At 37.6% G+C, this 12,107-nt stretch overlaps 2 protein-coding genes across 2 annotated transcripts; both read left to right on the plus strand.

Annotated features, from left to right (window-relative positions):
- Positions 1–240: 240 nt before the first annotated feature.
- Positions 241–6,591, plus strand: LOC110168686 (ras association domain-containing protein 1). Its single transcript, XM_055149840.1, has 5 exons — positions 241–754; positions 2,990–3,094; positions 3,493–3,766; positions 4,257–4,372; positions 5,267–6,591. The coding sequence occupies exons 1-5, from the start codon at positions 584–586 to the stop codon at positions 5,411–5,413; spliced, it is 813 nt and encodes a 270-aa protein (XP_055005815.1). The 5' UTR covers positions 241–583; the 3' UTR covers positions 5,414–6,591.
- A 151-nt stretch (positions 6,592–6,742) lies between these two features.
- Positions 6,743–10,542, plus strand: LOC129407790 (tumor suppressor candidate 2-like). Its single transcript, XM_055149841.1, has 4 exons — positions 6,743–7,227; positions 8,127–8,361; positions 8,681–8,801; positions 8,888–10,542. The coding sequence occupies exons 2-4, from the start codon at positions 8,225–8,227 to the stop codon at positions 8,951–8,953; spliced, it is 324 nt and encodes a 107-aa protein (XP_055005816.1). The 5' UTR covers positions 6,743–7,227; positions 8,127–8,224; the 3' UTR covers positions 8,954–10,542.
- Positions 10,543–12,107: the final 1,565 nt, after the last annotated feature.

Here is a 12,107-nt window from a genome sequence, read left to right on the forward strand (position 1 = left end):
GAACAATTTACTCTCACGTGGTGTTTATGGCTCGTATGTGTGGCCGATCCTTCTTCATCATATGATCAACTGTACAATATGTGAGGAGGGGAATGTTGCGTCTGTAATAGGACCATGGCAGAGCAGTAGGGGGCTACAAAGGGGGGAGAGACGGAAGTGAAGTCATTGGCATTTCCGTTTAGCGTCCAATGGCGACCGGTTACACTGGTTTTGTGTATTTTCTAAAGTTCCAACTCAACGGTCTGGGTGGAGCTTGGGAGATGCGAGGGAAGCCGCGGCTCTGAAGGGCGGGGGCTGGGTGACATCCTGTTTCACACAGTTTGTATAGCCATTGGAAACGTGGCCGGTGAGAAAAAAACAAGATTGCGCACGTTTAGACTTTTTGATAAAGTTTTATTGCTAGACACCACATTGTTGCCGAGTACGCGTTTTGCCACAGTTGGGTTAGTTCATTTCCGAGTGAGTAGTTCATTTCCGAGTGAGTAGCGCGTGTTTTTACCTCGTTTGAGCTCAAATCAACGAGAAGAAGTTTGATTTAGACTCTACTTTTCGACTAGCATTATACTTAGTAAATAGGGAAAAGATGGCAAAAAGCGAAGATAAAACCCCGTCGTTTGAGATGACTTGGGGAAGCTCCACTAGCAGCGGGTATTGCAGCGACGAAGAGTCCGATTCGGAGTTTGAGCAGTACTTCACCGCCCGAACATCTTTCTTCCCCAAAACCAAGAAAGCCGAAAATGTCGTTGTTAAGAAGGTGAGAGGCAATTTAATAAATCAAATGAATCGTGTAAAATGTTTTATAAGGAAATCAAAAATAACGGGAAGTATAAGAAGGAACTAGAATATTGGTTGCGCAGTACCGCCACCTTTACGCATGTTGAAATCAGGGCGTATTTCTTTCCAAAACCCCAAAGTGACAAATATAAATATTAAACAAGAAAAGGAAGGATTAATTGCTTTTATTTATTGGCTAGAAATGTAATATTGTTCTTTAATGCATTGAGATGTTATGTTTTGGTTGTGCATTGGCACCGTCTTTACGCACACATTAAAGAGTTGTCTATATTGGGTTTATATTTGCTTTAAGCCTAATTTACTCACGTAGTACAATGGTATTTGCCCAATGGACTGCTAAACTGGTTATCAGAGCTTAGTTTTGTTAGTTTAAGTCGTTAAGGTAGGCCTAAAGAGGAAGTTTGCAAACAAGAGGTCTATTTCTGTCTGGGGAGTTGTTCCTCCAGAACAAATAAACTTATGCCAAATAGGGTTACTAACTAAACTGTAAGTCATTGTATTGGGTTAAGATGGAAGGATCAAATATTGTATGAAATTATGTTTAAAATGCCATGGTTGAAGGAGTGCCCACTCAAAATAACTTCATGGTGTGAACAACCCTATTATGATTTTGCATGACGTATGCCCCCATCTCAAGTTTCATGTTTTACACCCACTAATGTTTCCCTTGTCAAGCAGGTTGTTTTTATCTTTGCATCAAATGAGTCATGGAATTTGGGCAATTTCTTCAGAACTAATTTCTGTACCTTTCTTGTAGGTGTTGTCTCGCTTGAGAAATCTCAAAACAGATGAGGTGTACTCAGTCAGAACATTTTGGCATGGCACTCCCTTGTGAACATGCTAAAGCACAGATGGCATTTATGTCAACTGCCAAACCTAAAAAGCTCTAGACTATTGATTTATTTGACACACTAAATAGGGGTGCTTAAACCAATCTGCAGCCTTGCACATTAGCTCTTGACTCTCAATAATGCTGATGCCCCAGCTGGCATTTACAATTTTGCATCCCATCTACCCCTTGGAGGCATCACAGAAAATGATCTTTGTGTCCCACTAGCAACATGAGTTGGCACAAAATCTACACCTGATGCCCTGCCAGATTATGATTCTATTTTTCATCCAGGCTTGGGACCGGCACTTAAATGTACACGCCGCCTTTGACTTCCTGACTCCTAGTGGCAGAAATATGTTATTTAATTCCTATCTAGTAGCTCAAAATACTGTATAGAGGGGGGAGAGTCATCATTCTGTGGCCACTTTATTTTTGTTTCAACTAAAATTTGTACTATAGAGGAAGTGCCATTGGTGAGTACATACAGGAAAAGTCTAATTGGCATAACGTTCCTACAGATGCTGCAGGCCAAATGTGCATGACTGAAGCGTGACTGGGCAGCTGACTGCACAGGATGTCTGTATAAAACAAGGGAGGGCATTGTCTACTCACCACTTGTGTGAGCCAGAGAGGAGGGAGGCTATTTTTACATGAATGCCGAGTTGGGGAATGCTGCCCCGCATCATTGGTTTGGGCTGGTACAGACAGCTGCAAGTTTTCAGTGTTCCTCTGTATCTCTATCTAGCCCTCTTACTCTTCCTCTCTCGCTCTCCCTCCCTCTCCTCTTCAGAGCGAGGGATAAGGGCTAGGGGATAAGAGAGAGCTGACATCACTGTTTAGGCCTGCGCTACACTCACAGGAAGTTAGATGGCTGATGCAACAAGTCCTTAAAAAGTCCCCTAGTGTGTACAAGATCAAAATCAAAAGTAAAAGTAAAAGATTGTTTCCAAAGTCCAGTTCTTTTAGATCTCCACTCTTAATGTTACATTGGAGATATTCCCTATTTTTCAACCTGTTTATTGGTAACACTTTCAGAACATCTCACCATTCATAAGATATAATTTGTCTTGAGTTAACTACTCGTAACTTTTTTTTTTTTAATCTTTCTGCGCCCTATGGATAGTTGGAAACAATCTTTAAAAAGAGTCTACTAAAATTGTATGTTTTAAGTAAATGCTTGCATAACTTCATATCTCCCACATTTTAGGCTATTAAGAAACTAGCAGAAATGGAAACCTTGATCTGATTTTGTTAACAAACTTTAATTTAGTACCTTCCATCTAGTATTTTCTCTGGTCAGGGTGGAGAGTGAAGCAAGACTGACCTCTGGTGGTTTAAATATGCTACTTCTTTATTTTACAGGATGAACAGACTGAATGGGCAAAGCAGGAGTTGACGACCCCAGACATTCAACAAAAAGTGAAGGAATACAACGCACAGATCAACAGCAATTTATTCATGAATGTGGTCAGTATTTACATTACACAATTTCCATTTTGTTATGTACAGTATGTACCATTTTATTTTAAACTTAAATCTCACAAACATGACATATCTGTCCCCGGATATAATATACACAAATTAAATATTAAAGTTGTGATGCTTATTTTTTCTTAATTACAAAAACATCGGACATGATGTTTGGTGTTAGTTGTTAAGACGATTATCCAGTCAGAAAGCAGTTGTTTAAACTAGCAAGATGGCAGACTAGATACTGTGCCTTTTTATTTATTTTATATAATAATGTTTTCTATGCTTAATATTCTATGTTTGGCATTGTTGCATTCATTTTTTAATGCTTTACTTTTATGTTTACTGTGAAGTAAGCCCCATAGTTAAATCTTATCTTCCATTTTATTTTTCAGAATAAGGATGGCTCTTATACGGGTTTCGTAAAGGTGCAGTTCAAATTGGCACGGCCTGTTTCAGTTCCTCCTCCAAAGAAGGAGACTGGGAGGAAATCGGCAGGGGTGAAGCGCCGCACCTCTTTTTACCTGCCCAAAGATGCCTCCAAGCACCTGCACATAAGCTCCCGCACCACAGCCCGCGAGGTCATCGAGGCCTTGCTCAAGAAGTTTACTGTGGTCGATAATCCGGGGAAGTTTGCACTGTTTGAGCGAAGTGAACGCCATGATCAAGGTATTAAATGGTTTTAGTTAATTTAGTCTTCATTTGAAGGGACACTGTACAGACAAAAAACAACCTGAAGTTCCACCCCAGATATACCTTAATAGCTACTTTCAGTCTGCAACAAAATTATGGAGTAGCATCATTTCATGAAACAGTTATTAACCTACCATTTCTACTCTCCACTATTACATCAGTTGATGGGTATATTTGTTTTTGTTTTTGTTGTTTTTTTTTGGTTTTTTTTATGTCACACAAATTTCACAACATGTGGTATTGCATCTTATTATCAGTGCTGGCAGGTTTGATTGTGCAATTTCAATAATCGGAATTATCAGTCAGGCTTTCAAATGATATTTCTTGTTGGGAATACCTGAATAAGTAATGAGTGAAAAACAGAATAATCACTAATCTTATTCTCCCATTAATTATTCTGTTATTCCCCAACATTTATCTGAAATAATTTCTGTTCATATTAATTGTGTTTTTGTTATTTCTACAGTTTATGTCCGTAAGCTGTCTGATGATGAGCGACCACTGCGCTTGCGTCTCAGTGCTGGACCCAATGAAAAGCTGCTGAGTTTTGTCTTGAAGGAAAATGAAACTGGAGAAGTCAATGTAAGCACCTTAATATTTTAAATAGCACCAAATTACATTACAGTTTCTGTCTGTTTGTTGTGATAGACTTTATGAAATTGAGAAAAGGAATTTATTTAGTTAGCTCAATTTACCATTGCTTTCCTGTTTAATGTCTTGCTGAGTTTAGGGTCAGACCACCCGCCTTGCAGTGGAAATGCACTGACAGCATTCACCACGTTTGGTCCGTCTGTGTAAGCGTCTGAGCTGCACTAAAATAGCCTGAGGGCTATTTTCAGCTAAAAATGATTTGATACTGTCGACAAATGGTGTGTAGACCAGACCACCCACCAAAAACGAATATGATCCAATCAGTCATCCTAATCTATTTATAAAAAATGATTATTAAGCCTATTAAACTCAGATTCAGATTACCTCACAACATTATATGGGCCAATAATATTAATGCAGATGGGGGCAGCTAAAATTAATATAGTCAAAATCCAACACCACTTTCTAGAATCAGATACCTGTATATTAGACCATAATAACAAAAATTTTCTAATATAATATACATCATTCAAGACTCTTTAAAATGGTAAGGGTTCACGTCTGATCCAAGAGGGTTTAACTAATCAAAACATTATAAAAAATAATACAAATCTGTTAATGACTAAGAAAGCAAGGTGTCCAACTTTTGCACAATGTACAAAAACAGAAGCTTTACAAAAAAGAAAATGTGTCACACAAATGACTACTACATTATAAAATACTAATTCATTGAATGAGCTGCTTAGTTATCTCATTTAAACATTCCCACTAAAAATAATCTAGCAAGCAAAGTTTAGTTATATAGCACCTTTCACAGATTAGAAAGTGCTTCACAACAATTACCATAATCAAATCTAACCTCTTCTTTCTCTCTCTCTCGCTCAGTGGCATGCCTTCTCAATGCCGGAGTTGAAGAACTTCCTCCGTATTCTTCAGCGTGAGGAAGAGGAGCACGTGAAGCAGATAGTGCAGCGTTACGCTCTGGCCCGCACTCGGATGCAGGAGGCGCTCTCCGGCTCCACTCCAGGCTGAGATCACCACTCCTCACCGGGATTTTGGACATGCACCGCTGGTCTGGATGCCCCGATCACTCATGGCTGCATCTAAAGATCCCTGAGAAACCAAGTCTAAACGCCTCTTCGGTGACTGAGCGAGCGAGTGAGCGAGTCAGAGAGCGAGAGAGAGACAGGGCAGGCGCGAACTGTGCGAACTGTGCGAGTGTCGTGAAATGCCTTTCACCTGGAGAGTCTGAAGTGCCTGAATGAGTTGTGAACAGATGAGGACTGGCAGATGAGCTAATGCTGGATGTAGTAATGCCTTTAATATATCAGATTAAAATAAGAGCAACATAGTATAATAAAAGCCCTATTTATGTCAGAAATTACCTACTGAACAAATAAGATTTATATGTAAAAATAATTTGTAAAATGGTTCAAATGATATATGACCCATTTAAAATATGTAACTTTTCTGGTGGAGAGTCTGCTACTTGCTTGTTTCCATGAAGATGTTATAGGTTTACCTGGAATGTTCCACAATATGGCATTAAACTTAATTAAAAATTCCAGATCTGTCAAGAGGGGACTCCACTCTCAGTAAGATATATGTCAAGGCATTTAAAGCAATAGAAAATGCAATTTAATACATATATCCAGAGAAGTTCAATGTCCTACTGTGAAACATTCCAGACAAAACCTCTTCAATGAGATACACATGTTGTGGACTCTCCGCCAGAAAAGTTACATGCATTTTAGCTGTAGGTTACCCCAGATTCATACTATTTTTGTCACTTAAGTCAAATTTTACAGTTAATAGAAGACTTACCAGCGTTTATATGTGCTCTATCACTGCCATGTCCTCTCTATACCCCCGATGGGTTCAACTCAATGGTTTTATTTTTTTATTATTTTTATTTTTGAACAGTTGATTTGGAAGAACGACTGTGTGGACATTTGTATGCTGTTATGCATGTTTGAGAGTAATGTTACACCCTGGTTTGACTGGACCTTTTTGAATGACAACATTGACTCGTTTCAACCTTTCATTGTCCTTTGTCAGTACTGTCTTTATACTATTCTTTAACAAAATGTCTCACTTTTTCAGTTTCTTATGTAAAAACTCTATGCACATATTTACATGTTTTATCAAAATTCACAAACTGTGCCAATGTCTTTTACAATCAGTAAAGGATTATGTACATTCTCTCACAAGATTTTGTATTATTTTTACCCTACCTCATCATTTAAATATGACTAATCATTTATTTTTAGCATATTAGAAAACTAATGTAAATTTAGTATTTACAAGAAAAAACAAAAAGGAAAAAAAAACAAGTCAAGGCTTATGTATTGGAAATTTTCGATGTATGCCTCTCTGAAAAGGGTGTGATTGAAAAAAAAAGAACATTATACTCCTATTTAATTTCTCTAAAACAAAATTGCTTAAAGGTGCACTAACATTTCTGATTTAGGGTGTGCACCTGCTTGTCTCCCTGGAGATGCAATTGCTTCACCAAGAATGCTCCACAGTATAGCACCAAACATCCATCTCCATGTGAACAAGCAGGTGACTCCACTGGACCAAGTTACAAGTTAGATCTGATTAGAAACGTTGTAGTACCAATTTAAATGTACCTTTTCTATATTTCTACATATTGCCCTAATCTAATTTTATCCTGACCAGCTAAAGTATTCCTAGACTATTATTTGTCATGACTTTGTTGCAGGTGCCTGTCTCTTTAAGGCGAGCCGTCCAATCAGCTCATCACTAGAAGCATAACAGCTAACAGGCTAGCAGCGGTACGAGCCGTATGCAGAACATGCAGCAGATTTAGCAGGGAATTTAAGGTATGGCATTAAGAATACCGCTGAGGTTTGTACATAAGTACTGTTTATAAACGATTAAAAGTGTGTTATGTATAGATTAACCCCACAAAATAAGCGTTTTAGCACATTTCCCTCTGCAGCTGTTGCACACCTGCGTCACAAGCTCAGTGCTAGTAGCTAGTTTTCAGACCTTTAAGCAATGTACAGTGTAGCATCTAGCATTATTATAACGTCATTTTCATTACAAATATGTAAAACAGTATCCACAAGACGTATTGGTCTTAGGTAATTTCATAACAGGGTAAAACCTTAACATATTATTGGCTGATAATGGCACTAAAAGCAAATTGTAATCAGATAACATTGTTCTTAATGTAAGATATCTACATAATATACACTATTAGGACCACCTTAAGTGTTTGATAATATGATTCATGAAATATCTGAATAACTCCTAGAATTGGCTCTATTTCAGTCTGTTCCCAAATTAAATCTCTTATCAAACTAAATATCTTCTATTATTCATAGTACTAGGGCGAAGTGATATGCCTTTTCACTACTGAACATTTTTAACTTATATAAATATAAATTATATAAAGTGCTGTCAAAACATTTAATTATTGAGATTTAAGACAAAAAAATAGTCAAATGTCTTCCTCCATATCTGAACTCAGCTTAAAAACCATATGCTGTTACTGACAGAGGATTGACTGTAAACCTCTCCATTAAAAGACTAGAATTCCATTAAATAAAATGGCTAAATCTCACTTAATATTGGATACAGCCCTACTTCATACAAATACGTATATCTGCATTCAATAGTAATAGCTTACAAATGATCAATGAATGCTCTTAGGCACCCGGTGTCTAAAATGGCCTTGTAATTATCAGCATTTTACTGTAGTTTCCTCTCTCTACAGGTCCATCCTGCTGTAAAAAACTTCAGACAGTTCATAGGAGACTGTCCAGACCCCATTTGGTGGATGTTAGCTATGTCTTATCAGTGACTGTGAGGAGGATGGGAGGAAGCGGATCCAAGTCGAAGGGGGCGAGCTCTGGTTCTGGAGCGGACACGACCTCGGTGGGCAGCGAGCAGTCTGTGGCACGACTCAAAGGAGCACGAAATGCAACACCTTTTGTCTTTACCAGAAGGAGGTAAATAATACATGTTCACTACACTACACACAACACTACAGGTTACAACTGGAGCAGTGTTGTCAATACATGTGTTTCAGCTTCCTGTTACATACAACATTTTTCCTAGTTCCTATCATTTCAAACTGTTAATCACTATGACAACAGTCCTAGATTCTCATAATTCTGAAACCCATTGACAAGAAATTTTAGGACTTAGTTAGTTAGGTAATAGTTTTGTACTTTGTTCTCTCAATTTATTTTACTGAGATGTACTACATAATACATTTTAACTAAATAAGAAACAACACTAATTACTTTTAATACATTTCTTTCCCAGCTCCTTGTACTTTGATGAAGATGGTGATCTCGCTCATGAATTTTATGAAGAAACTGTTGTGACCAAAAATGGCAGAAAAAAATCAAAGTTGAAAAGGATACAGAAAAACCTAATACCCCAGGTGAGTTACAAACTGAGGGCACCTTTTATGTTTATGTTTATGTTAGATTATTTTCTCAATTTCCTGTTTATTTTTGTCTCTTGCAGGGAATAATAAAACTGGACATTCCCTGTATTCATGTAGACTTTCCCATCATTCTCTGTGAAGGCTGAACAATATCAAAGGATTAAGGACTTATGTGGGGCCCTCCTACACAGCTCTTCTCAACCCTGTGACTGTAGGCTCGAGAACATTGCCATTTGCACGGACTCAACAGCACTACAAGATGTTACATACATGGATTTTGTTATATTAGCAGGACTACACAAATCATATCTTTATACTGTTTATTTGTTAAAACTAAGTAGATGCCGTCTTCCCTCTCAAAATGTTGTGTACGCAGGTTTACATTGACAGGTGAAATGAAATTCATTTAGGGCTGCCACTTATAATTATTTTTATTCTTTCAATTAATTGATTAGTTGTTAAGAGAAGCAAAAGGCTACTGAACATGAGATTTTTTACAAAATTTTACTCAAATAAAGCTGAAATGAAGCCGCTTGAGGTAATCTTGATGGAGTATATTTACAGACAGACTGAAAATGACTTCCAGATGTCAGTTAAAACGTGTTGTCCAGATGACTACCTTTGAAAACAGACTATTTCAACAAAAACACAAATAAAAAAAACTATTCTCTCAGCTCATGGCATGTTTGGAGTTTGTTTATAAACCAGTTTACACTTATTCAGTTACTAAATTAGTCAATGATTATTTCAATAACTGATTAGTTGCAGTTAATCAATTATTTGTTGCAGCCCTAAATGAAATTTCTTTTCATTGTGGCATTTCATAGTTTGATGTTAGAGGTATAATACAGCAAGTGAAGATTTTGTGGTCAAAGTTAATTTGTTGGCAAGTGTAAGGAATAAACCAGGATTAAAAGGTAATGAAGGGAATGATAAGGAAATCCCCCAAATTGTTCTTGTGAGGTGGTCCTGAGTAGCAATTGTCAGTATCGATAAAAACACTCCAAAAAGCTACTGTGGTCAATTTGCGGCAGGTGGTGCGTGTAGGTAGTCTGGTAAACCATCTGAGTTTACAGCAACAACAAAAAAGACATTGTAACTGAGCAAGCAGGCAGATAGTTACAAGTCCTAAAGATGCACTGTGTGGTGTCTCCCGCTTGCCTCCATGGAGATGTTACTGCTTTGACTGTAATGTCCCACAGTATGGTATTAAATGTGTCTATCATATCTTCAATTACAAGCATTACATTGCTCAAAAATGCCTTGGAATAACATGCATTATTGCTGTGAATGGGTTAGCCTTTTCACAGTTCAGACATGTAATTTGGTTGAGTACCACTTGCTTGTCACTATGGAGGTAGGCAAGTTTAAAGCCATACTGTAGAACATTCCAAGAGGACAGGTACAGTATAATGGTGTCAAAATGGATACTGTGTAACTGGTCTTAATAGAAAGTCACGAAACCAAGAACATTTCATCCGACTGTTTGAAGAAAACACATGTGATGGTCTTCCTTGTGTTAGACTTTGTTTGTGTTTTTGTAACTGTTACAACACATTTTGATGTCCAAGAATATTCTCTAGAGGTTTGGACTGATGGTTTGTGAAGTTCTGTTGTAAAAATGTTACTGTCATTACATTACTTGGGGTCAGACCTGCACTAGTGAACATAGTGTACAGTATATTATAAAGTTTTTATTCTAAATACTTGAATAAATGGTTTGCTGAGCCACTCACTGCACAGTACCTCATTTTGGTTGGTGAAAAGTAATTTCGCAAGTTTTAAGTGGTACTTTGGGGATTGTTATAAGTATAAGCTTGTGCGTATGGCCAAATTCTGCACTATAGTTACTCGTTTATTGCCTTAATTTGTTCTTTTCAAGAGCAGTGAAGTGAAGCCAGAACACAATGTCTGTGTGTAAACATGTTAAAAGAAATTCATTCCCAATATCTGGATCCAACTCCAAATCTCTGAACATTTTGGGCCCAAAATGAACCCTATAATTTAACCCAATTGATATACTTTGGGAATTTTTGAGTCATGATCGTTCCATAATATTATCAAGGGAACTAACAGGAAAGAAAGAATTAAACAAATTGGGTCAAAAGAGAGAGAGAGAAAGCAGTAGCCATAGACCCCTACTACCACCGCCACCACTAGCAGGAAAGTTACATAGTGCACCTTTAAACAAAATTACAGTCCACTCAATGATGCTAATGATTTACTGTGTTGACCTCAGAAAGGAAATAAGCCAGGGTAGGGTTAAGTTTTTTCCTGACATTTTGAAATATGGCCCTGATCCACTGCTCTTTCTGAAGCTCTAATTAAAACTGACTTTGGGGCCTGTGCTATGCAGCCGCTTATGGAGAATGAACGGCTACTTCACCTTCATATTTGAGTGTGTGTATGGGGCAGTATGGGCCTGGTTTCCTCTTTGGGACCGCTCCTCTCTGTAATTGTGTGGAATGTGGTTGGGTGTGCGTTCAGAGCCAGAGGTCACCCACTTTGATGTATTTCCTCTTCTCTGGGTCTTTGAAGTTATGACTGAAAAAAGTTCATGTGATCGGGAGGATGCAGCTTTCTCATACTGTGTGTCACTGTGACCAATGCTATCAAGTATAACCACTTTTACAGTTTCTAATTTAATACTCTGACATTTTCAAAACATCATGACGGACCAAGATATTTTTTACATGTGATAACTATCTAGAATCTCTCTGGTTTAAAATTAAGATGGGGGCCACGTCATAATTCAGTGGTGGTCTATTCACATGAAAGCAAGATCTGACACAAAGTTCAGTGTCTTCTCCAGCATGAATTAGCAAAAGGAATTCTTTGTAAACCATAAGATCATTGTGGTATGTTTGTGGTGCCAATAATTATAAGGTTCAACATTTGGGGGGTCATGAGCTGTTTCTTCCAAAAACAGTAAATCTATCAAAGTGCCCTCCCTGTGCTCCATTTGAAATTGTAATTGTAATGTGGTGTGAATGACGCATTGCATTTATTTGATATAATGCATTTTTCTACTATCAGCACTGCAACTAGAAGAAAGATGGCTACTATGACAGTATTTTTAAGTTCAAGTGTTTTATTAGAAAATAGAAACCATATTTTGAAGAAAAGTGTAAATCATTACAGTTTATTATAGTGTCAATCAAGAATGCTCTTTGCACTACCAGTGCCTGATAAGAAGAAGTAGCAGGGTTAGGGAGGACATCTGACATAAAACAGAACAGAAGAATAGTTCTATATATTATTGACTAATTGGCGTACATGTTGATTAGACATACAAGTAAG

The sequence above is a fragment of the Boleophthalmus pectinirostris genome, unplaced genomic scaffold (genome assembly GCF_026225935.1).
Source record: "Boleophthalmus pectinirostris isolate CB_2022bp ecotype Guang Dong unplaced genomic scaffold, ASM2622593v1 HiC_scaffold_1396, whole genome shotgun sequence".
Taxonomy (NCBI): Eukaryota; Metazoa; Chordata; class Actinopteri; order Gobiiformes; family Gobiidae; genus Boleophthalmus; species Boleophthalmus pectinirostris.